The following is a 27,888-nucleotide window of genomic DNA, read 5'->3' on the forward strand; positions in this document are numbered from 1 at the left end:
CGATCCCGGGACTCCAGGATCATGATCTGAGCCGAAGGCAGTCGCTTAACCAACTGAGCCACCCAGGCGCCCAAAAATCTTTTTAAAAAATTAAAATATATATATTTTTTTAAGTATTCTTTTAAATGGCCATAGGAAAAGGAAAACAGAAAGAAAAAAAGGAAAAGAGAAAGAAAGCACACGAGCAAGTAGCTGCAAAGGGAAGTTCAAAAATCAGAACTGTCAAAGCCAGAAGACCCCACCAATGCACCAGGATTGTACCCTGTCACAGCAAGTAGCAGTCCTGAAAAGGAAGCCAGGCACAGTGGAAGAAATAACCGGAGAATACAGCTAATTCTAAAATTCGTATGAGAAAGCCAAGGGCTAAGAATAGGTCAAACAATTCTGAGGAAGAATAGAGCAGACCTATGATATCAAAGCTTATCATAAGGATATAGTAATTAAGAGGGTGGTATAGATGGCAAAGATACAGAAATATACCAATAAACAGAAGGGACACAGAAATAGACTCACACAAATGTAGAAACTTGATATCCAACAGAGGGGATACTCACTGTAAGACAGTGGAGAAATAACGTATTAGTCAATAAATGATGCTAGGAAACTGGCTACCCAGATGTAATAGTGAAGCTAGATTTCCTACTTCACACCACACAAAAATAAATTCCAGGTGGATGATCTAAGAGTAAAAAAAGCAAAACTTAAATACTTTTAGGGGAAAAAAAATTACGTGAATATTTTTATGAACTTAAGAGTACATAAGAGCTTCTTGAATGTAAGCTCTAGGAATCTCTATGTATTTTGTCAGTGATGTACCTCCAGTGCCTAAAACAATGCCTGGAACACAGTAAACGCTCATTAAGTACTTGTTAAATCAAGATTAGAAAAACACACAAACAATAAAGATAGACAAGTTCAACTACAGGTATCCCCCCTTTTCTGAAAGTTCCCTTTACACCACTTCAAAAGACCTACATTAGTACAGTGACAGCTTTTTTCATATAATCAAAGAAAATCAGATTTCCTTAGGTTAGAGAAAACAGGTACTAATGTAGGTCTTTTGTAAAAGTGGTGTAACAGGAAGTTTTGGAAAGCAGGGAATACCCTTCACTTTTTGCTATTTTGGCTTACAAAAAGTTTCATAGGTGTGCTCTACTTTTCAATAATGGGGGAAACGTGTACATTCAAACTTAACATCAAGTGAAAAGTCAAATCACAGGCTAGAGAAAATTGGTTATAATGCATATATAATGCTATGCAGAATACATAAGGAATTGTTACAAATTCATAGAACTATAAACTACTAACAGAAAAATAAGCACAAGATCTGAACAGGCAGCACAAAGAAGAAAACAAGAATGGTCAATAAAAATATTAATTAATGGTTCAAACTCACTAGTAATCAACAGATGAGAAAACAGTGACATATTTCACAACCATGAGATAGAAAAACATGAAGTTTGAAATACCAAAATTTGGAATTCCAGTATATATACAATGACAGCATATATAAAAATTAAAGCACATAACCAAGATAGCATTTCAAAACAACAGGAACAACAAAGATTACCAAAATGGTGCCAAGACAATTATTTAAATGTTTAGGGGGGAAAAATCAGTTTTCTGTATCTCACCGGAATAAATCTCAAATGGTTATTTTTTTTTGTTAAACTATAAAAACACTAGAACATAGCATAGTTCTATAATACAGATGATATGTTATAGATGATATATAGATGACTTTCTGATCTTGGGTTGGCGCAAAGATAGTCTAAATATTTAAAAGGGATGAGGGGAAAGAAATCATAATGAAAAGGTAATATATCTAATAAATACTTCGAAGTTGGATGATATAAAGCATTTCATAACCAAGATTAAAGGGCAAAATCTAATAAGCAAAACATATAACTGTCAATTGGTTAATACACTTCATCACATACAAATCAATAAAAAAAAACAGATGAACATGTTACTGAGGAAAAATGCATTTTAAAAAGCCCCCAACAAGCAGCTTACAAAATACTTACAAAAAGTAAATAAACATATTAAAAATGTTAACCCCTCATTAGTAATCCAAAAAAATGTAAGCTTCATCTAATTATTTTTAGGTCATTATTACCATAAGATTATCACATTTTGGAAAAGATCTAAAATGGGTATTCTCACACAATGATAATGGGATTATAAACTAGTTCATATAATAATCCTGGAGCTTAATCTAGTATTATGTACATCAGCACAGAAGTATTTATACTCTATGACTCACAAATAGCTAGTCTTAAAAAATATCATAAGGAAATAATCCAAGATAGGTACAAGGATGTTCACCATTGCATTATTTACAACAGCAAAAAGTTAGAAATAACCCAAATGTCCAAAATAAGAAATAACCCAAATGTCCAAAATAAGAAAATAACCCAAATGTCCAAAATAAGAAAATGTCCCTTTATAATATTATCATTATAAGGCTTATCCATAGGAGACCATTTTATGCACCTATTTAAAAGGTCTGAAAGAATATTTAATGAAACTGGAAAAGTTTGTACCAATAATAAGTGATAAAAGTTATAAAACTATAATATGTCAGTTTTAATTTTAAAATTTATTAAAGTACATCAAAATATTAATAGTGATTATTTCTGAATAGTGAGATTAAAAGACTTTTCTTGTTTTTTTTAATCTCCACAATCTTTTTTTATCAAAAGAGTTATAAATTTTCTGTTCCAATTGCTTATTCCCCTCACTCCAATATCTCTTATTAAGAAGCAGCAAAACTGGGGCGCCTGGGTGGCTCAGTTGGTTAAGCGACTGCCTTCGGCTCAGGTCATGATCCTGGAGTCCCTACCGCATCGAGCTCCCTGCTCAGCAGGGAGTCTGCTTCTCTCTCTGACCCTCTTCCCTCTCATGTGCTCTCTATCTCTCATTCTCTCTCTCTCAAATAAATAAAATCTTAAAAAAAAAAAAGCAGCAAAACTGAAGCTAATCAATTTTAACGGTTCTCTGATTAGAAAAGAATGGCCCTTGAGTTTCACTTTCTTGGTTTAATATGTAGAGACAACAAAACAATGACCCAAAAAAAACCCCCAAAAAATGACTGGCAAAGTTAGTCTGGCAGCACATAAAAAGCACATAAGAAATTATCTTATATATCCTGGGTGGCTCAGATGGTTAAGCATCTGCCTTTGGCTCGGGTCATGATCCCAGGGTCCTGGGATCGAGTCCCACATCGGGCTCCCTGCTGGTTGGGAGCCTGCTTCTCCCTCTGCCTCTCTCTCTCTCTCTCTCTCTCTCTGTGTCTCTCATGAACACATAAATAAAATCTTTAAAAAAAAAAAGAAATTATCCAAAAATTCACCCAAGTTGAAAACTTACTGTAAATTCTTTACCGCTTTAAAAAACAAATGAAGCATTAAGTACAATCAATTCATAAGATAAAGATGAAGGCTGGATTAGAGCTAGTAATCTGATATATGTGAGGTCATAGTTGCTTGTAGTAAAGCAATGATGAGAAAGGTTGGAGAGGCACAAATCTCTGACAGCAGTTATATTAACCTAATAGCTATTATCCTAATAATTTCTTCAAATCTGTAGATGTTAGCTAGATCACTGTCCAGTTCTGGGACCCAGTACTTTCTTCAGCCACAATTTACTTGATTAGACACCTCAAAACAAGCAAAGCTCTAGCTATAATTTTTAAAGACCTATTCTGATGATGCCTCCTAATTCTATTTCAGTTTTTCACCTTTGCACATATAGTAAAAAGAAAACTAATGAAACCATCCACTCAAGACTTCCATTTCTGAAAAAGGCATCCAATTTGCAAAGGAAGAAATGAAATTATCATTTTTTATTGATGTTATGATCTTACATACATAAAACCCTAAAAAGTCTATCAAAAACTATTGGAATCAATGATTTCTATAAAGTGACAGGATACAAAATCAACACACAGAAATCAATTGTATTCCTTTACATTCATAATAAAGCAACGGAAAAAGAAAGCCATCCCATTCACAATAGCATCAAAACAATAAAAAACTTGAAATAGGTGATGGGGATTAAAGAGTACACTTATCATGATGAGCACTGAGCAATGTATAGAATTGTTGAATCATTATAGTGTACACCTGAAACTAATATATAATACTATATACTAAGTATCCTGGGATTAAAGTTGCAAAAACCTCATTTAAAAAAATTGGTATTTTAACTGGGACTTCATCAGGATAAAAAGCTTTTGCACAGCAAAGGAAATAGTCAACAAAACTAAAAGGCAAGCTATAGAATGGGAGAAGATATTTGCAAATGTCTTATCAATAAAGGGCTAGTATCAATAAAGGGCTAGTATCTAAAATCTATAAAGAACTCAGCAAACTCAACACCCAAAAAAACAAAAAAATCCAGTCAAGAAATGGGCAGAGGACATGAACAGACATTTCTCCAAAGAAGACATATAAATGACCAACAGACAAATGAAAAAATGTTCAACATTTTTCATTTCAAAATATATTTTGGCTCAGTAGAATTAAAACCATTATAACAATCATAGCAATAAACAGTATAGAGATTCTTCTATAACCTAAGGGCTCTCTGCACTGAAAATTCTAAAGATGTTTCATTATTTAATAAATAATATCTAAGATCCCTTCAAGGAACTAGTCCATGAGTTATCTTTTTTTTTTTTAAGGGATTTGCCTCTGTTTTTTTGTTTAAGATTTTTTATTTATTTATTTGACAGAGAGAGAGAGACAGCGAGAGCACAAGCAGGGGGAGTGGGAGAGGGTGAAGCAGGCTTCCCGTCGAGCAGGGAGCCTGATGCGGGGCTCGATCCCAGGACCCTGAGATCATGACCCAAGCCGAAGGCAGACGCCCAACAACTGAGCCACCCAGGCACCCCATGAGTTATCTTTCTGATGCACAAACAAATGTATGTTCTCCTTCCTGGTTTTCTTCCATATTCTAATCACCTATTCAAGAAAATTTCTCCTTGTTTTTTCCTGTTCTTTCTCTTCCATCTGTGAACCAATAAAGTTCTTAAGTTTACTCAGGGTCTAAAGCAAGGGTTCTTAATGTGTTTATAGATACCCTGCATCAGAAACCCCTGATGCTTATTGAATATGCAGACTCTGGGGCACCTGGGTGGCTCAGCTGGTTAAGCATCCAACTCGATTTTGGCTCAGGTCATGATCTCAGGGTCCGGAGATGGAACTCCACATCTGGGCTCTGTGCTCAAAAGGAAGTCCGCTTGAGATTTTCTCTCTCTCTTCCCCCCATGCCCCCCCAGCTCACTCGTTCTCGCTCGCTCTCTCAAATAATAAATAGGTAAATCTTTTTAAAAATGCAGACTCTGGTCCCTGCTATGGACACACAGATTCAAAAACTCAGAGGAATGAAGAGAAAAGATTTGCATTTTTAAACCAACTCCCAAGAGTGAGTTTTAGACACCTAGAAATTGAGAATGCCTCTCTAAGGCAAAAAAGTTTAAGAGACTGCCAAAACAAACCTAAAACTTTTCAGCTTTCACTGACTTTTTCAGTCTCTGAGCAGACAACTGATTGTAGCTATGCTTAACATAGGTTCTCCTGTTATTAAGGGTGGTGAAAATTACACACATTAATGTAAGAATCAGAACAGAAATAATTTTATCAGAATAGATAACCATTTTAAAACAAGGCTTTAAAGATTAGAATACCTGGGGAAAGAGGTGCACAATAGGAGGAAAGAAGGAATATACATGGATAGGAGTTTCCAAGTAGAGAAAGGTAAATGAAGGAAAAGAGGTGTGACCATACATATTCATACATACATTAATCAAACATTTATTGATCAACTACAACGTCCAACAGTTATAGACACTTGAGATACATTAATGAACAAAACAGGTAAACATCCTTACTCTCATGGAGTTTACAATGGAAGATAAACAATATACATAATAAACACATTTTAGAGTATCTCAGAAAGCAGTAAATTTTATGGAACAACAATAACAACAACAACAAAGAACAGGGTAAAGGCATGATGAATAAAGGCTGAGTGGATTTAATTTTACAAAGGTGGTCAGGGAAGTCAATATTTGAGTAAACACTTTATGGAAGTGAAGAAGTCAACCTTGCAGATATCTGGGGGAAGGCCATCTTAGGTAGAGGAAATGAAGAGCCAGTGGAAAGTGAGGAGAATGCCTGACATATATGACCAAGACCAGTATGCTAGATACAGGAATACATGAGGGAAAGAGTATGAGGAGATAAAAAAAAAAAAAACAGCATTGTTAGGAACCAGATTCTTTTAAGGACTCTTGGTTTTACTCTAAAAATTAAAAGCTAGTGAAGAGTTCTTAAGAGGAGACTGAAATGGTCAACTTTAAGGGATCACATGATTACGGAGTTGAAAAGGGACTGAAACAGGGCAAAGGTGGAAGGAGAGAGAGTAGTTAGGAAACCACCACTGCAGTAATTCAGGCAAGGGATGATCGCAGCACAAGCCAAGCGGTGGTTATGGAGAAAAAGGATCAGATCTGGATGTATTTTTAAGGGAGAGCCAACAGGATTCCCTAAGAGAAAGACATGAAATACAAGGAAATGCAAACAGTGAAATCCCACCAAGGTTTTAGCCTAAGCAACTAGTAGGATAGAGAGGAAAAAGACTGAAAATTAGCAGGTTTACAATCAAGGGACTCAGTTCAGTTTTCATGACGCTGGATTTGCAATTTTTAAGACATCCAGGTAGACGTATCTAGTAGGCAGTTGAAAATACGAACTTGGTATCCAGAAGAGAGGTCTGTGCTGGAGATGTAAATCTGGGAGTCACCCACATGTATTTAAAGCTAGAGATACAAGTTAAAGCTATAAAACTGGATGAAGTCATCATCTGAGCAAACACAGATGAAGAAGAGAAGCAAAGCCTAATTCCAGGTGCCCTCCAATACTGCAGGTGAAGATGAAAGGGGAGAAGACAAACCAACAAAGGAGACTGAGAAGGAAAAACTGAAAAACTCCGAAAGCCAAATGAAGAAAATATTCTAAAAATGAGATAGTGAGGGGCACCTGGGTGGCTCAGTCAGTTAAGCATCTGCCTTCAGCTCAGGTCATGATCCCAGGGTTCTGGGATAGAGTTCCGCATCAGACTCCCTGCTCAGCAGAGAACCTGCTTCTCCCTCTCCTTCTGTCTGCCACTCTGCCTACTTGTGCTCTCCCTCTCTGTCAAATAAATAAAATAAAATCTTGGGGGAAAAAAAAAAAGAATGAGATAGTGATCAACTCTCAGTGCTGCTGATTAAGGTTAAGAATGAAAATTTACCACTGAATTAACAACGTGGAAGTCATTGGCTACCCTGACAAGTACATTTTGGTAGAGTGTTAGGAGAAAAACACTGAAGTATCTTTCAGGAGAGAGGACTAAGAAACTAAAATAAGTAGACTACCCTTCAGAGGATTCCTGCAGCAATGGAGAGAAGAGAAAGTTTTGCAGGGAAGAGGATGCCATAAATGAACTGGACAGGGAAATAAGATTAAGTTCTATTATAGAATTACAGTAATCAAGACAGTGTGCTACTGTAGTAAGGATAGACACAGGTATCAACAGAATAGAGCGTCCAAATATAAATCCCTAAATTAATCAACTGGTTTTCAATTGAGTGCCACAATAATCCAATAGAAAAAACTTGTCTTTTCAACGAATGGTGCTGGAACAGTGGATATCCAATGCAAAAGAATGGGGTTGGACAACCACCTCATACCATATACAAAAATTAACTCAAACCCAATCATAAACCTAAATGTAAGCACTAAAAATGTACAACTCTTAGAAGAAAACATAGGAGTAAATCTTTAAGACCCTGAGTTAAGTAATGGTTTCTTAGAACACCAATAACAAGCAACCCAAGAAAAAATAAACAAATGTGACATCAAAATTAAATCTTCTAGGGGCGCCTGTGTGGCTCAGTCTTTAAGTGTCTGCCTTTGGCTCAGGTCATGATCCCAGGGTCCTGGGTTTGAGCCCTGCATCGGGCTCCCTGCTTGGCGGGGAGTCTACTTCTCCCTCTCCCTCTGCCTGCCACTCACCCTGCTTGTGCTTTCTCTCTCTGTCTGACAAATAAATAAAATCTTTAAAAAAAATTAAATCTTTTGTGCAAAGAACACTGTCAATAAAGTGAAAAGACATCCCACAGAATGAGAGAAAATGTTTGCAAATCACATATTTGATAAGGGACTTGTATCTAGAATATTTAACAAACTCACAATTCACTATTAAAAACAAAAAAAATAAAAATAAAAATAAATAAATAAAAAGACAACTCCATTTAAATATTGGCAAAAGATCTAAACATTTCTCCAAAGAAAATACACAAATGGCCAATAAACACAGCAAAAAAATGGTTAATATTATTAGCCATCAGGGAAACACAAATCAAAACCACAAGGAGAGATTACTTCACATCCACTAGGATGGCTACAAGCACAAAGTCACAATAACTAGTGCTGGCAAGGATGTGGAGAAAGTGGAACACTTACACACTACTGATGACAATGTAAAATGGTGCACCCACCTTGGAAACCAGGCTGGTAGCCCCTCAAAATGTTGAACATACAACCCTGCAATTCCACTGCTATGTGTATATATATATACAAGAGGAATGGAAACACAGGACTACAGAAAAAGTAGTACACAAAAGCTCATGGGAGCCAAAAATTTGAAACAACCTAACTGCCCATCAACTCACAAATGGCTAAATAAAAGGTGGTATGAAAATCAAAAAAGGGAAGGGGAATAAAGTACTGATGCTACATGCCACAACACAGTTGAATATTGAAAATATTATGCTAAGTGAAAGAATCTAGTCACAGAAGACCACATATTGCATAATTCTATTTATATGAAATGTCTAGAAAAGACAAATCTAGAGAGGCAGAAAGTAAATTAGTAGTTGCCTACTGCTGGAAAGGGAAGAGATACGTGAAGTGACTGCTGAAAGGTCTGACTTTTGGGGGTGAAACAAAAAGGTTCTAAAATTAGAATTTGACAATAGCTGGGCAATCCTGATGACACCAGAATTATATGCTTTAAATGGACATATGAATTTTATCTCACTTTATCTCACTATCTTTATCTGTTGAATAAATTTTTGAGATTTTTTTCTAAGATGGGAAAAAACACAACATATTTTTATGAAGATATAATGATCTAATAGAAGGAAAAAACTAATAATGTAGGAGGGGGCAAAGTTCCAAGGTGAGAATGCATGGAATCTACTGCAGCAATAGAGGGGATGACATTAGACAGAAGCACAAATAAGTAGCTCATCTATAAATAACAGGCAAGCAGAGAACATGGGTAAAATGCTGATAGGTAGGTGGATGCGGTGATGGGAGTCTGTGGACGTTCTCTACTGACTGCTTCAATTTTCTCAGTGAAATAAGCAAGGTCATTATCTAAGAATAACCATAGGGGAAGAGATTTTACAGATGAGGGAGGAAGAAGAAAGTGGACAATTATATAACCAGAATATTCAGTGTTCTAGTATTCTACTGAGCTGGTCAGTAACTGAAAGTGAGACCCTCTGGCATGCTTTCTCCAGCCATATTTAGCTGCTAGGGTAGGGGCAGAAAGTAGATGTAGACAGAACTGTATATAACCAGCAGTTGGGTTTTAGCCTAGAAGTTATGTCAAAGTAAGGGAGAGAAGAGAAGGCAAGGGAGTGACTATAATGACTGAATGTGGAATTTAAGCTGAGAGGAGAGAAACTGGAGAAAGGTAAGCAGATAGGCCATTGTATTATTTCACATGAGTACTTGAATTAGGGTGGTTTCGTAGGAATGAAAAAGGTAGTATTACCTGAAAATATAAGTGACAGGATGTGGCAAATAATTAGAAATAGGAAAAGAAGCTATTTGAGCCAAAGAAGACTCAGATATTTCTAGCCAATGACACTTGGCTAGATAGGAGGATAGAAGGCCATAGTTATCATTAAATAAGAAGAGAAACAAAGAAGACTGGTTCCATAAGAGACAGATAATCAGCTCCAACAAAGACAAGACAATGAGAAGCAAAGGAGAAAAGATACAAAAAGAAACTCAGAGCAAGAGAAAATACAATTATTACACTGTAGAAAAATGTGTTTGCAATATTAAAGATAAGTAAACTACTGTGTAGAAGTATAATCAGTCAGTCCCTGAGCTAAGTTTCATCCATTTTCAAGAGAAACTGGTATTAAAAACTATTTAACTCAACATCTTCCTACTTCCATAATTACCCATTAAAATAAAAATAATAAAATAAAAAAAGATGTCCAAAGATATTAGGTGGTTTGCCTAAAGTCACCAACTTACCAGTGGAAGGTCTAGTTTAGAATCCAGGTCTTATGACTCTCAGTCTACCTAATGTCCAGAATTATCTTAGAGGCAGTTCTTACATAAACCAATCACTTATTTTTCCATATGGTCAGAAATATGGGCATGCTGGGGTGCCTGGCTGGCTTAGTCAGTAGAGCATGTGACTCTTGATGGTCAAGTGGTGAGTTCAAGCCCCACGTTAGGCATAGAGCTTACTTTAAAAAAAAAAAAAAAAAAAAAGATATCCTTTAAAAAATAAAAAATATGGGCATGCCAATACTTAGAATTTTCTTCTCTAGGTTCTCCCTTCTGCCAGAAGATACAGATCCTGCTGCTGCTTTGTGTGACCAAAATTATCTATGGCAACAACTAGAACAGTAAGAAAAGCAGCAACCTATCCCTGAAGAAAATAAAAATGTGACAGTATACTAGGCCCTGAAATATGTCACTCAATTTATATAAGCAGCACCATACATCCCCCCAACACACGTGTCCCTAATTCCTATACTTCAAGATCTACCAGAAGAAATTCTGTTTGAAGCCATAAATGTCATTACCAGTGGCTGAAACTAGTGCCAATCACGCTGTAGTAGACATTTTAAACTATTACCTTGTTTTAAAGGAAAGCATTCCTCCATAAGTACATACCAGTTCTCAAGGATGAGTCAATTTTTCTAGTATTTTATTCATTAAATTTTAGAAGGTAGGCCAGGGAACCTACCCACCATGTTCAACATAATTTTCAGTAGGAAAATGCATTCTGAGTTCACACAAAAATTATTTTGTAACTCAAGACTATCCTCCGTTTTTATTATTTTTTTTAAAGATTTATTTATTTATTTTGAGAGAGTGAGAATGAGAGAGAGAGAGAGAGTACACGAGAGGGGGGAGGGTTAGAGGGAGAAGCAGGCTCCTCGCCAAGCAGGGAGCCTGATGCAGGACTCGATCCCAGGACTCCAGGATCATGACCGGAGCTGAAGGCAGTCGCTTAACCAACTGAGCCACCCAGGTGCCCTACCCTCTGTTTTTAAAGCACATTTCATTTCAGACTAGCCACATTACAAGCGCTCAACAGCCCTCCATTATACTGCCAACACACCGACCTAGTCCATATTGTAATGTGTCGGGACAATTCCTTTCTCTGAATCTGTAAAGTGAGTATGTAAATTATTAAAATATTAAAGGGATGCCTGGGGTGGCTAAATCGGTTAAGTGTCTGTCTTTGGCTCAGGACATGATCCCACTGAGCAGGGAACCTGCTTCTCCCTCTCCTTCTGCCTCTCCCCCCCGCCCCCCGCCCCGACTCATGTTCTTGGTCAGTCTGCTCTCTATCTCTCAAATAAATAAATGAGAAATCTTTAAAAAAAAAAAAAAAAGTTTAATTGTTGCCTTCATTAAATACCTTATTTTCCATTTAAACATAAAACTAAATATAAAAGGAAACTTAAGTAAGAAACAAAAAACAGGAACTTTTTCTAAATCTTATAGTTTATACACTCATTCTGCTGATGGATCTTCTCACTTGACCTTAAGTATTTCACCACACCCTTATGCAACAATTCAGAAGCTTGATTTTCACTAATATTTTTCTAAAATAAATATGAATACCACCAATCAACTAAAACAGTATTTGGATTGAGTTCTTACATATCACTTAAATCAATTATACAAATACATCTGATCTGTTTTGGAAAATAGTCACAACCATTTAAAAAAAGACAAGTTTCTGATACCATACATAGAGAAAACAAAGGATTTTTTTTATTATTATTTCAACTACAATTTCAATCATGTAAAAAGGTTCACTGGAAAATGCATATGTTACAATAATTTACATTTCCCTGGTTCTGATACTCTATCAAATCTAAGTGTTTCATTTTAAATTGGCTTGTCCATATTGCCTAGCTACCTAAATAAGACTATTCTCTTTCAGAAAACCTTTCCTTGATTGCAAAAACTCTGTTTCAAACTATAATTTACACTTTTATGTTTTATTTTTCCTGGCTCTATCTTCTTTGTGTAATTGTTTTAAATTCCAGTTGGGTGAGAAATTTTTCGTAGACCAGGACTGTACCTTCTATTCTTAAGCACCTTTCTCTAAAGACAGAACTAGCAAAATGTAAAAGGCAAAAGCTTTAGAGAAAACAGATAGTTAAACCAATTCTGCCACTTACTATCTGGATGACCAGTGTCTCAGATTCTTTATCAGTAAAACAGAAATAAAAAATATCCATTTTGAATAAGAATTCAGTAATGACAGATAAAGCACATGACACAAAGTAGACAACTTGGTAAAGAGTACTAATATTACTGCTCAGAACAATCTACAGTTGCTACTTTTAATAAGTTCACCATACTTCTTGCTAGTAAAATCTTACAAAAAATTATATGCAAACCTCTTTTCATTCTTTACCAACAAATATTAACGAGTCTTGTTCCCATCTCCACCCCCCGAAATCATATTAAAAGAACTACATCTTGTGGAATAAAATATACAGCTCTTCTTTTTCTCCCTTTCAACTACAACCAAATGCACTCTCATACATACATTCATAGCACAAATTTACTATACAGCTGAATCTTATGAAATTGCCATTTTTTACATATCAAAACTGGTCAACTTATTGGCCATCCCCAATGGTTCAATCTGAAATTTACTTGCTCAATGAACACTTTAGTAAACCCAGGCTAGGGTGTAGCTGCTATACATAAGCAAAGTCTGTTTAATAAGGGCTTTGGAATAAAGTGAAATGTAAAAGTTCATTCTTATTTTAATGCTTTTACTTTGTACAAAGCTCTTCTTAAAATTGAAATGTTAATATAAAATATTTTGAATAAATTTCTAAGCTAAAACCTACAATATCTTTAGAGAATTATTTTCCAGACTATGGAAAACACATCAGGAAGAGATGATTAAGTACAATCATTACACTGATCTGTAAATCCAAGCATACAATTGAAGAACTTCAATACCTTCACCAGGATGACTTATATTTCAAAAGCCAACGGGGTTTAAACTACGAGACCTCTTGAATGTAAGAATTACACTAAAGACTCAAAATACAGTAACAAAATTATTTGCCAGAGAAATTTTGGGGAAGAACTCTCAACATAACCTACCTCAATAGTTCTCAGAACTGGTTCAGAATAAAATCACCAAAACAGCTACAACAAAAAGCACAAGTGCCCTAACTGTGAGAGAGTAGGGCCCTAATGAAAAGTGTAATCAAATTCTCCAGGTGCATCTAATATGCATCCAGGGGAGAGAACCCCTGTTTCTTAAGGAATTTTTTCATACCCCTCCATAAATCAAGACTAAATTTTGAGACCAGTATGTTCCTAAGCCAAGTAAAGTTCCAGAGGTTTTAGTCTGTCTACCACAGAGTAGAATGTTCTGTTTTATAAGAAAACGTCACCCCTACATTACCACGAAGACAACACTTATACCAAAAAGCACTTCCCTCTCCTAAGAACTGTAGTAAGATTGACTTAGTAGAGGGATTAGTAGCAATGTAGAACATAAAAGAAAGTTTGTAGTACTTCACTAGGACCATCGTGGTAATTTTCAATTATTACTGATACTCCTTTCTGTTTAAAAAAAATTTGACTTTCTAAATTATAAATAAAACACTAACAGCTTATTTTATATAAGTTTAACCAATTGACTAAAAAAGAAATCATAACTGAAATACAATTCCTATCTAATTTCAACATTTAAAAGTAGTCCAATTAAGATAGTCTTACTGTTCTAGAATCCGAGAATGGATTATATTCATCAAGTCCTGGTGGAACATTTCTTGTCACTTGTGTAACTGATGGGTCCTGGAATAAAATACAAGAGAGAAAAAAAAGATTACTTAGCCTTTAAGGCACAGTTTTGATATTTACAAAGCACTTGCTCTATCTGTACTTTTGTTCACCCAGCAAAGCTAACAGAGGAGAATAAAGACTATCAGATTTACTCAGTCCCATTCCAACAAGGTTGAAATTTATACCCACAGCCCTCACACCCTCAATGAAAAATCTGCATCTGCTTTAGATGCAAATCAACTGCTATTATATAAAGAAGGAAAACAGTTATGTGGAACTGACTGCACAAGACCATCTTAGGAAATCTTGGGCAAACTTACCGTCCTTTCCTTTGGGTTCCACAACGAGTTCATGTTCCCCCCCCTTTTTTTTTTTTTTTACAATATCTCCTATCACTTTTCCCTACTGCAGATAAAAATACCACATTACAAATCAATGTCATGTACAGGCAACATCTAGAGCATCCAAGATGCTCCACTTACTTGTTGTATTCTACTCCAATAGTTTCAGTTGACTATAGTTTACTGCATCCTGAATGGTTTCCCCTTTTCCAAATATAATATATTACCATAATATCCCAGCTTTTCAAATCTTTTCATATTAGGCTTTCAAATAAATAAGTCCCAAAATCCTAGAGAGCTCATCTACTTTTCTTGTGAATGAATATAAGACACAAACAGGAACATCTCAACAAAAACCAACTATGTAAGTAACATGAAAAAACATTTACAAACTTTAATACAGGTTCATTGACTTTTCTGTCTCTAGTCGCAAGCTTTGGCACACATCTGAATCAAACACACATTGCTGCACCCACCCCCAGGGTTCTAGGGTGGGGTGTCAGAATCTGTTTTTCTAAAAAGTTCCCACGTGCTGCTGCTGCTGGTTGGAGCACTGCTCTCCCATCTATACTGGACTTTCTCCTACCCACCTTCCTCGACACAGTCATCAAAATTACTTCTCAAAAATGAAAAGCTTATCTTGTCATTCCCCTCCTCCAACCCCTCTCCTCTGTTCCTCACCCATTTCAGGTTTTTTAGAGGCTCTCCACCAAGACAAAATACAAATTCCTCAAAACGAGATACAAGGCTTCTGACCTTCTAGCTTAGTCCCTGCCTACCTTTCCAGACTCATAAACTCTCTCACAAGCACCTTCCCCTACCCAGATCTTCACTCTCTACCAAGTCAAACAAGCTATTGCAGAAGGAGCCTTGAACTTGGCAAAAAGGAAGATGTAATGATAAATTAAAAGTATGGCACGGACAAAAAGTAAGAACTTTAGGCTTGCTCAACAATAAAAAGGGAAGGAGGGAATGAAATCACTCTACTTCCCAGAGTTCTCTTCCCAAGTTTATTCCAAAATGTGAGGAGCAGGAAGATTATCAAGAGAGAATGTGCCTCAGGGAGAAAATTAAGAGGAACATGAATATTTTAATCCAATTTTTCAACTTGGCACTGCTGTGGTTATCTTAATTTAGAAATGGGTTTAGGGGAGCACCTGGCTGACTCAGTCAGTAGAGCATCAACTCTTGATCTCAGGGTTGTAAGTCTGAGCCCCATGTTGGTTGCAGAGCTTTCTTAAAAAATTAAAAAAAAAAAAATTTTTTTTTAAAGAAGTGGGTTTAGAGTCAACAAGTAGAGACTTAGCAAATCCTCATGGTCCAGATGCAGTCTCAATGCCCACTCCCCTTATCCCTACCCACAAAACCAGGTGACCCAGGAGTCCTCAGCACCATATTCTTCCTTGGCATTGCTTCCTCTGGCAGGAATACTCTAAGGGAGGGTAAACCTAGCAATCTCCTCTTCCTTAAAGACTCAATCTGAAGAACAATTCACATGTTAACTAATAAAATTCCTGATACCCAAGTCATTTCATCCCAGGCTAAGTGCTTCCACAGAGCTTGGTATTTATCTCCACCAGCATTTATTTCACTGAATCATGATGATCTTCATACAAGTCCCTTTTCCCAAATTAGAATGTCACTTCTTTAAATACAAAAAATACATAAATAGATCTTTTTTATTTAATCATACATGCCTAGTAATACTGTTTGAGTGATTATTACCACTCCCAAAGAGAAAAAAAATCCAAAGAGTAATTCCTCGGGATAGTAGCACCAGTACCTGAAAAAAAAATGTGCACAAATATGAAACTAGTTCAAAAATTTAAGTGAAAAGATGCTGATCTCACTCATAAGGGAAATACTAATTAAAACTACCCTAACATAATCATTTCTCACCTATCAGATTAGCAAAAATCTACAAGTCTAACACAGTCTTGTGACAAAAGTGTAAGGAAATAAGACTTCTCATACATTATTAATGGGAAGAGAAACTGTTACAACTCTATGGAGGGACAGTTGGCAACAGCTAGCAAAATTACATCTACATTTATACTTTGACCCACAATCTCACTTCTAGGAATTTATTCCTAAAATATACTGGCAAAATACTATTTATAATAGCAAAAGACTGGAAGCAAACTAAATATCAATAGAATATAGTTAAATAAACTCTGGTACATGTACATGATAGAGTACTATGCAGCTGAGTATCATGCAGCTGTAAAATACTATAAGAAAATCTATATACTGCCATGGAATGAGTGAAAAAGGTGTAAAACAATACGTTAACTCTTATTCAAAGAAAAAAATTAATGTGTATGTGTTTATTTAAATGTTTAACAAGAGTAAAAAACCAGGGGTGCCTGGCTGGCTCAGTTGGAAGACCATGCAACTCTTATCTCAGGGTCGTAAGTTCGAGCCCCGTGTTGGGTGTAGAGCTTACTTACATAAAACCTATGATTACCTATGGGGAGATGAAGAGAACAGTGATATGAGAGCACAGGGTTGGTACCTAGACTTTGCTGAATGTCCCTTGTTTTATAGTTTTTACTTTGGAGCCATGAAAATATTATATAATTTAGCAAAATGTAGAGTGAAAAATACAGATCCTAGCCAACATTCATGCCATCAGTGTCATTCTTTCAATACTAGCGAAATACAGTGAGTTCAATGAGTCCCAATTCTCATTTTATAAATACACACAGCAAATTATCAAGTGTCCTAAAATTCACATTAAATTTTTTTTAATCCTACCTAAGGTATAACTTAGCTCCAAAGAGATGCAGAATGAAATCATTCTTCCAATTTTCTACTTTTAACTACAATAACTAAAACATACCTGGTTTCCTTCTAGATTCTAGAAGAGTTTAATCCAGGCTGAGAGTTAACTGACAGTTTAACAAAAGCATTGTGTCAAGTGAACTGAGTTCATTTCTAGTTAGTCTGGAATTTCTTCTTAATGTAGTATTAGGTGACAAAGGAGTAGAATATGTACAGGATTTGCGAAGAATGATTTAGGAAGATAAAGAACTGCTATCTCTGAATTATTACATGACTAACATTTCAAATTAGTTTGAATAAATGTAAATAGTATTGAGAAAGCTGCAGTCTGTAAACTGGAAGAAGACAAAGCTTAAGATTTAATAATGAGTAATTTTTTTTTTAAGATTTATTTTGAGACAGAGAGTGTATACACGACTAGGGGGAGGGGCAGAGGGAGAAAATCTTCAAGTAGACTCCCCGATGAACCAGCGCAGGGCTCGACAGGGGACTTAATCTCATGACCTATAAGATCACAACCTGAGCAGAAACCAAGAGTCAGGCACTCAACCAAGTGAGCCACCCAGGTGCCCCAATAATGAATAATCTTTTAAACCCTATTAAGTGTTTAGCACTTACATTACTTCCAATCCTTGCTATGATCCTCCCTGATGGATGGTATTATTTTATTTTTCAGACAAAGAAGCTATGGCCTTGAAAAAGATCAAGGGCCACCTGCGTGGCTCAGTTGGTTAAGCGTCTGCCTTCGGCTCAGGTCATGATCCCAGGGTCCTGGGATCGAGCCCCACATCAGGCTCCCTACTCAGCGGAGAGCCTGCTTCTCCCTCTCCCTCTACCTGCCGCTCTGCCTACTTGTGCTGTTTATCTATCTCTCTGTCAAATAAATAAATAAAATCTTAAAAAAAAAAAAAGGTCAAGAAACTTCCTGAAGGACAATTAGTGTATGTCTGAGACAAAATATGAAGCCATGACTTTCCAATGCCTATATATATATTGTTTCTATCAAATATACTAAAAATAGAATTTACCACAGTCACAACTTTTATCAAGAAAAGACGATGGAACCTGGAGCCTGCTTAAGATTCTCTCTCTCCCTCTAAAAAAAAAAAAAAAAAAGAGAGAGAGAGCGAAGAAAAGACAAGACATTGACTGAGCTGATTGTTTATTAATGATTCCAAAGCTTTGGCAGGAAAGTACTGCACTTTCTTTTAACACAACAAAATGAAACTATTTCAACTGCTACCTTGGTTACTTCTATGGCAGTGGTTCTCAAACTCAGTACACATTGGAATCACCTGAAGGGTTTAAAACCCAGATAACTGAATCCCATTCTAAATGTACCTTGATGTCTGGGATGGTGTCTGAGAATCTGCATTTCTAATAAGGAAAACAATCTGAGATAGTCTCATTTTATTGACTTAAAGGAATATACTAGGCTTCTGTATTTTATTGACTTTCAAGAAGTATAGACATTCTTAAGAATTTAAAGACCCTATCTGGATAGGACTACCTATAAACATTAAAGTTATAAATTTATGTCATTTAATGATGCCATGGCTATTATGCTAACCCTTTATTTAATAAGCCACTTACTTCATATTCATATTTCATTAAAAATTGAGATGCCTTATAAAAATGTTTTTTCAAAGAGAGTAACTAAAATTTCACATCTAGCATAATTAGCTTTTTTACATCTTTAATCCACGTTTCTTTACCAAACCTTCTAGGGTAGTGTGCCTTCATTGTATTTCAAATTATTTCATCCACCATGTGTTAAACTGGACATTTCTCCATCACTCCACACATAACCTCTCAGGAAGATTCTAAACCTGGCAGAAAGTACTTTCACCTTCAGCTACATTCAAGGAGATGAAGTCAATAAACAAGTTTTGTGGCTAATCAACTTCAGTACCCTGCTTATTCTTTTCTTCTCCATATATATACTATCTTGAAGCTAAATAGTCTAATAACATAATAGCCTACATGGATGATTGTGTACAACCATATATTATGTATCCACTTACTAGGTCTGCTAACACTTAACAGGTTTGAGTTTCAAGATCAACACTCAAAACCTCATGTATCTTAGGTACTTGCTCTGTAATAGAGTACTAGCCTAGGAATTAGAAACTCTGAGCTCCTGGCAATGACTAGACTCTGTGAACTTAGGCAACACACCTAACCTGTCAATTTTCTCATCTGTAAAATAGGGGGAAATCCTGATAGATCACTGTCCTGGTCAGTTGCAGCTCTGAAATGTTAAGCTATAGATTTTAGGTCTTTACCATTTGGAAAAAAGCTGACTGCCTATATTCAAATCCCAGTTCCACTAATGAAAAGTTATAAACTTTGAACAAGGCAATTCATACATCAATGTGACTCAGTTCCTTCCCCAGTAAAACATATCATAGAGCTCATGAGTTACTACATATAAGATGCTTACTACTATTCCTGCACATGGGAAATAGTAAGTGATAGCTGAGACTGTTATCATTACCACTACCACCAAGCGAACAACGAAACAAAAAAGCTTTCCATTTATGATTAACTGAGATATTAAGAAAGTATAGTGCATCATATATGATGAATAGGCCAAAATACCCACAGCCACCTTGTGAGAAAAGCAACCAGACATTCTTTGCCCACCTTTGTGTCATGTGACCCTGTTATCTCGGCTACATGTTAAAGAACAAAGAATTGGCTTTTGTGCCAAAGGCAGCCATTTTTAGAACTGGAGGGGGAAGCCTGGTAGACCCCAACAGAAGTGACTCTATATTGGATAATGACTAATCAATTAGATCCTATTTCTTGAGCTACTTGAATAGGAGACATAAAGACTGGTAATTAGTAGCAGGAGAAGAAGCTGACACTAGTCATGGTAAAAAGACAAATAGAAGCTAAAAAGAAGGTGACCAGAAAAGGGAGCAGCAGGTACAGAATCTGAGGGGAATGGCAAATACCAGGGTTGCCAATGTGTGCCCAAAGCAAAAACAGGGCCAAGAGAGTGACTGCTATTACAGTTGGTGAAGAATGACTTGGTGTTACAGGAGTTTTCACTGTCCAGAAGATCCTCAGAAGGTCCCCAAGGTGAAGGAAATGGAGAAGTAGCAGAAGAGCAGAAGAGGGAAAAGAGGATGGCAGAGATCAGCCCCCTAACCTTCACTTAAACCAGTACAGCGCAACTTTTGTGTTTTATAAACACTGACTTCACATGAAAACGACTTCCACCGCTTGGTGGGAGGAAGGGGAGGGTGGGGAGGGAAAGAGGGTATTTGAGGAAACACATTGTTAGCTTCCAGAGACTGTTTCACTACAACTGCAGAGACTGACTATGTTGGGGTACCTTTCCTCCCTCAACAATCCGTACAATAAATCTCTATCACCTGAGGTAACCTGAGCACATCTCCATGCTTTAAAACAGGAACAGGTGGAATCAATGTTCTTTGCCATTTCGTGTTCTGTTAAAACTATGTAAAGACAGTTTCCTGCCACTAACTATATTTCAATAAAATCTGCTCTAAGAGAAAGATTTTTTAAATATGAACATTTATCAGTCGCTAGTATACATGACTCTTGAAATGTAACTAGTCCATATTGAAGTATGTTGAAAGTATAGAACACACCATATTTCTGATTTCAAAGACTTAGCACAAAACAATGTACAATATCTCATTAATGATTTTTATGGTGATTATGTGTTGAAAAGATATTTTGTATATATGGGGTAAAATAAAATATTAAAATTAATTTCACCTGGTTTCTTCCCATATGGCTACTAGGTAATTTTAAATTACATACTTAGCACAAATTATACTTCTACTGGACAATTTTTTTTAAGATTTATTTTAGAGAGAGAGCACAAAAGAGCATGCCAGTGGGGGGAGGGGCAGAGGGAGAGAAAGAGACTCCCTGCTGAGTGGGGAGCCAGGTGGGGGACTCTCTCTCATGACCCTAAGATCATGATCTGAGCCGGAATCAAGAGCTGGATGCTTAACCTGAGCCACCCAAGTACCCATCCACCGGACTGTTCTGAGTGAAGCAATGCAATTTATTCAAGATTGGCTTATAATTTCACTTTCATCCATTTGGACAAATTCAATTGTGTTAGCCAAAGGGAAAACAACAAACTCAGATTTAAAGCTGAGTTTCCTGTAAGTTTTTCAAAATTACAAAAGATGACAAGAGGGGCGCCTGGGTGGCTCAGTTGGTCCTGGGATCAAGTCCCGCATCAGGCTCTCTGCTCAGCAGGGAGCCTGCTTCTCCCTCTCCCTGTGCTGCTTGTGCTCTCACTTGCACACTCGCTCTCTTTCTGTCAAATAAATAAATAAAATCTTTAAAAAAAAAAATGACAAGAGACCTGATCAGCAGCTTCCCAATCCACTGTCTTCATATAACACAGTAGCAGACTTTTACTACACTTTTTCACTTAACTCACACCTTTTTACATGAGATGCTAGAAGACAATAATTTGAATATTAAAAACATTTAGAAGTAAATGCATATTTCTAATTCTATCAAGCATGTCTGTGAAAAACTGAGGCTAAAGCAAAGACAGATTCAAGGAGAAAAAGAGAATTCATCTATTTTAGCACAATACTAGACTATTTAATTATGTCATGATGTAATCCTCAGAACAGCCGTATTACTTAATTCTGTATCCCTTCCTTCACTGCTAACAATACTACCTCACACATGTTTAAAGTAATTTGGCCAAAGTCATATAGCTAATAAGTTGACATGGTAGGACTCAAATTCAAATCTGATCCCTAAGACTGAGTTCTTAGAAAAAAATGTAATAAAGAAAACAAATTTATGTTTAAAACACTATGTCCTCAAAGGAAAAAGGCTGAATTAAACATGGCATTGCTCCACAAAACTTAATTAAAATACTCTTCAATAGCTCTACTTAATCCAATCAATATTATACACTAGACTACGCAACTTGATTAAATAAAAGTCCCAAGCTAGAGGCTATGAGAGGCCCTACCTTCAGAGAGTTAAGTTTTTTTTTCCTACTTTGTACTTCGCAGAGCTACTATAATCACATGAATTTAATAAATACTGAGAATTTCACTTACCTGGAGAATTACTTATTTCTAAATGCCCCAATTATTTTTTAAAAACCAAAGAAACTATGAGAAGCCATTAAAAATCTCAGCAAGACACTAAAACATGTATTTAGCAAACCTTTTATAACATATCAAAAGAAGTGCTTAATAATCACTAGAAACTATTCAGTAAATCATGACTTTTAAAACCTGGTTTCCATTTTCATTACAAGTCCTGACTGTCTTACTCAAACCTAAAAGCAACTCACATACTAAATTTTGTGAACCCAAATCAGTACTCAGTAAATTAAAATAACTGAAGCCATCACACCAAGCAGATTTAATGAGATACCAATTCACACCTACTACTGGCTACAAACAAGAAGACAGAGACAAGTGTTGACAAGGGTATGAAAAAACGAATCTGCTGGTGGGAATTTAAAATGGTACAGTCATTTTGGAAGTTACCAAAGTACCTAGCAGTTCCACTCCTAGGTATATATCCAAGGGAATGAAGACATGGGCCCACACAAAAATTTGTACACAAATATTCATAGCAGCACTATTCCTAACAGCCAAAAAGTGAAAATAACCCCAATTTATATCAACTGACAAAAAAAAATGGATATCCATGCAATAAAATTGTTATTTGGCAATAAAAAAAAAATGAAGTCCTGATACATGCTACAATATGCATGAACCTTACATTATGCTCTGTGAAAGCTGCCAATCAAAGACAACACAGTGAATGATTCCATTTATAAGAAATCCCCAGAAAGCGTATTAGTGGCTGCCTAGAGCTAGAGGAATTGGGGGAAATTGGGGAATGACTGCTGCTAATGGGGTTTCTTTTTGTGGTGATGAAAAGTTTCTAAAGTGGTGATGACTGTACAACTGCAAATATACTAAAAACCACTAAACTGTATACTTTAATTGGGTGAGCTGTGCAATATATGTATTATAACTCAAAGCTGTTTTTTAAAAAGATAATCAGATGTAGTATTTCTTAGAATAAATGTTGCCAACCAGCTATAAATCTCTAAGTCTTCAAAAAATCTAAATACCACATCACTCATTAAAGAGAAATACTCATTAGGTATGAAGTCAGGATGGAGAGAGTGGGGGTATTAGCTATCAGGGACCAAAATGACACCAGAATTTCCTATTATACTAAATCACTAAAATTTCTTCTGATATTTGAGAAACTCGGTAGCTAATACAGCTATGTGCCCCAGTATTAATGCACTGAAGTCTAGAGACATAAGAAGAAAAAAGGTAATCATGAAAAACAGGAAAATAATTGGTCATATGTCTGTCAATGACCTGCAAGTTCAATCACCTTTGACCACTAATGAATAAGTCACTGAAATGAAATCCTAGAGATCAGAGAACAGCAGTCTTCCCACATAAATAATCCCTCATTTTCAGTGAACTGTTAGATTTTTGTGCAGAAAAGGTTGTTTTATCACACTCAGTAGTTCTTCACCAAGATTAATGAGTTTTTGATCATTATCCTTTAACGTACTAAATACTGAAATTACCAGAACAATTTACCACTAAACGTGACACCAAAGACCTATGAACAAATTTTAAAAGGTCTTAGGGTTTTGTTTTGTTTTTTGTTTTTTTTGGTCATATCATGGGCAGTGAACTTTTAAACGTAATTTTTCCACCTGAGAATAAGTGTATACTTCATAGAACACTATCTTATGGAACAAAACCTGGCTAAATAAACTACTCTTGTTAACTTCATGGTTAACAAAAGTACTTAAAATCAAAGCACCACCAAAGCCAGGCATTCTGTACAACAATATAGCCAAGGGAGGAAAATGTTCAGAGTTTGAATTGTGACACCAGGGATTCATCTCCTGCTAGCTTCCCATGACTTCAAAAAGGAATCATAAACTTCCAAAACTATTAGTCCCTAATGTAATAAAAAACAAAAAAACAGATGTCCTTTCCAAAAATCATCAACATTAAGCAACCAAGTACACAACTTTGCAACATTTAAACAAAACTTAAGTCATAAAAATACAATGACCTTTCCTTATTACCCTTAGTTCACATTCTGATCTATAACAACCTCTAAAATGCCTAAGCTTTGTAACACAACCAGTAATTTGTATGTTTTGTTTTTGTTACTATTTCTGTTAAAACCAAAAAGCTTAAAAGTTAATAAAAATTCATCTGAGAAAATATAGGCAATTTAGGGATAAAATAAAAGAATAATAATCACATGCTGTAACCAAAGATAATCTTGCACCATTATTTCCTGTTATTTTAAGAGCCTCCCATCTTTGCCTTGATTCAAAAGAAATATTCCTATAAGAAATATAAAAAAACAACCAATATCGAAGGCAGAAAAATTCAGTAATTTGCCTAAGGTCACTCAAGAAAGAAGCAGAGAAGCAAATCTAGACAGCCTGGTTCCAGAGCCACCCTTCTACCTCCTCCCCTCAACAAGTGAGGACAAACCTCCACAAATTTCATTTACTCCTTCCTCTAATGCCCCTAATACCAGGTTAAGAACAAAGAAATGCCTGTCTATAATATATGTACTTCATAGAACATTTTCTTATGAACTCAATGTTAAATGGTGATTAAGTTCCCGAGACACAAATACAAACATTTCCATAAGAAATTTTTTTAATCAAGTAGAAGTATGCAGTACACTTCTTTTAACCTTGGGAAATACATTAATTTGCATTTTTACAACACACCACTGACTTGTAAGCAATTCACTGAAATTTATGACTATTTGAGATGCCAAAAATTAAGCATGCTACGCCATAAATAAAACCACAAGACTGACTAAATCCACCTAAGACAAGCCTCAAAAGCTTTAGTAAAATTGCTAAATGGTGGTAAATTATACTAGTATACCAGCCCTTGGCCATCTCTAACATTATTCCTGATGCTCTTTTCCTATCACCTCCTACTTTCATTTCTCACCACTTTCCATATGTATTTCAAATCACCACATGAGGATTCTAACCACCATTAGAAGATAGTCAGAGGAAGGCGCACCTGGGTGGCTCAGGTGGTTGAGGGTCTGACTCCTGGTTTCAGCTCAGGTCATGATCTCATAGATCGTGGGATCCAGCCCTACACTCAGTGTGAAGTCTGCTTGAAGATTCTCTCCCTCTGCCCCTCCCCCGACTCATGCTTGCTCTTGCTCTAAAATATATAAATCTTAAAAAAAAAAAAAAAAGATAGCCATAGTTAAAATGGCTACCAATAGCACATATGACTCTGACACTGCTTGTATCTCTTTGAGAAAGCAGAAAATTCCAGGATTTGTTCTATATATACTGTTTCTACAGTATGCATTATTTTGACTGTTTCTGAAGCAAAAACTTTTAACAGCTACATAAACTAAATCACTTGCATTCAAATGTCTGATTTTTTCTTCTATTATCAAGTTAAAATTATCAGTGTATAACTATCACGAATCCTTTCTTCCTAGTTTAATCTCACCAATACTCAAAATGCATTTTACCATATACATTCCTTGCTTTCGTAAAGAGGCTCTAATATTTCTGCTTATCTGCAAAAATAAATTCAGTAATTCATCTATATTCTGTAAAATATAAGTAAAAAAAGGAAAAGTATCAAGTTGGTAATACTGATAATGTGTTCATAACTGCATTCTAAAAATACTGATGCAAGCACAGATTTATAAGCAATTGCAACACTAGCTCTGGCAACTTTGGAAGGTAGGCAAGCTAATATATATACTCTAGGGACACTCAGGTACTTAGGAGCCATTTTGCATACAGTATAAGGGCTTTTTTAGATAAAAGTATTTCTTTTGCAAGAAGAAAGATTAAGAAAGAATACAGAAATTTTTGAAGAGGGTGCCAAGATCATTCCATGGGAAAAGAATACTCTGTTCAACAAATGGTATTAGAACAACTGGATATCCACATTTTCAAAAGAATGAAGTTCAACCTTACTTCATACCATATACAAAAATTAACTCAAAAAGAATCACAAACATAAATTTAAGAGCTAAAACTATAAAACTCTTAGGAAAAAACATAAGGGTAAATCTTCATTACCTCAGATTTGGCAAAGGATTCTTAGATATAACATCAAAACACAAACCACAAAATATAATTCAGACTGAATCAAAATTTGTAACTTTCGTACTTCAAAGGACATTAACAAGAAAGTAAAAAGATAATTGACAAAATAGGAGAAAGTATCTACAAATCGTATATAGTTGCCACTTGAACAATGCAGGAGCTTAGGGGGGCTGACCCCCCCAGGGGCAATAGAAAGTCAGTATATAACTTTTGACATCCCAAAAACTAATACATATTGTGTATGTTATATGTATTATATACTATAGTCTTACAATAAAGTTAGAGAAAAGAAAACATTAGGAAAATCATATGGACGAGCAAACACATTTACAGTAATATACTGTATTTATTGAAAATAAGTGAACCCATGTAGTTCAAACATTGTCCTTCAAGGCTCAACTGTACGTGGGTAAAAGACTTGTACTGAGAATGTATAAAAATCTCTTACAACTCAGTAATAAAAGACAAAAAACCCAATTTAAAAATAGGCAAAGGATCTGAATAGATATTTCTCTAAAGAAGATATACAAATGACCACTAAGCACATAAAAATAAGCTAACACCATACAGCCATCAGAGGAATGCAAATGAAAACCACAAGATATTCGGGCGCCTGGGTGGCTCAGTTGGTTAAGCGACTGCCTTCGGCTCAGGTCATAATCCTGGAGTCCCAGGATCGAGTCCCGCATCAGGCTCCCTGCTCGGCGAGGAGTCTGCTTCTCCCTCTGACCCTCTCCCCTCTCATGCTCTCTATCTCATTCTCTCTCTCAAATAAATAAATAAAATCTTAAAAAAAACAAACAAGATATTTGAAATCCACTAGGATGGCTAGAATCATAAACAGATAATAACAAGTGTTGACGAGAGTGTAGATAAAGCAGAATCCTCATATGCTGCTGGTTCCAATATACAATGGTGCACCTGTTGTGGAAAACAGTCTGGCAGTTCTTCAAATGATTCAACATAGTTAACCATATGACCCAGCAATTCCGCTCCTAGGTACTCAATTTAAAACAAGTGTCAAACAAAAGTTGTACACAAATGTTTACAGCAGCATTATTCATCATAGTTGAAAGGTGGCAACTACCCAAAAGCCCATCAAATAATGAACTGGCATTACTAATTCTTAAAAGCACTCAAAACCAAATGCCAGGGAGATTACTGGATTGCTCTCTTTGTACAGGTTTACAAAGAGTTTTTGTGGCAGTTCTTGCACAAGGAAGAGGAACACAGGCCTCCAACACTTGTCACAATGTGAAGACAGAAGCTATAGGACAGTACAGGCTGTCTCAGTAGGAACAAATGAAATGGAATAAAAGTGGTAAGGGAACTCAGTACAATGTCAAATCCAACCAACCTCTACACATCATCTTTTTTTGGTTTATTTGTTTATTTGAGAGAGAGTGTGAGTGAGAGAGAAAGAGCACAAGCCGGGGGAGAGGGAGAGGGAGAAGCAGACTCCCCACTAAGCAGGGAGCCCGATGCA

At 36.0% G+C, this 27,888-nt stretch overlaps 1 protein-coding gene across 1 annotated transcript in view; it reads right to left on the bottom strand.

The window, feature by feature from the left end:
• Positions 1 to 27,888, bottom strand: part of SCAMP1 (secretory carrier membrane protein 1) — a 113,107-nt gene that overhangs the window by 69,241 nt on the left and 15,978 nt on the right. Inside the window, exon 2 of the mRNA XM_025892687.2 lies at positions 14,076 to 14,153. Coding sequence (XP_025748472.1) covers positions 14,076 to 14,153 — 78 coding nt within the window. The remainder of the gene's footprint in view (positions 1 to 14,075; positions 14,154 to 27,888) is intronic.

This window comes from Callorhinus ursinus, unplaced genomic scaffold (genome assembly GCF_003265705.2).
Source record: "Callorhinus ursinus isolate GAN/ISIS: 27379988/994484 unplaced genomic scaffold, GSC_fseal_2.0 scaffold23, whole genome shotgun sequence".
In the NCBI taxonomy this organism is placed as follows: domain Eukaryota; kingdom Metazoa; phylum Chordata; class Mammalia; order Carnivora; family Otariidae; genus Callorhinus; species Callorhinus ursinus.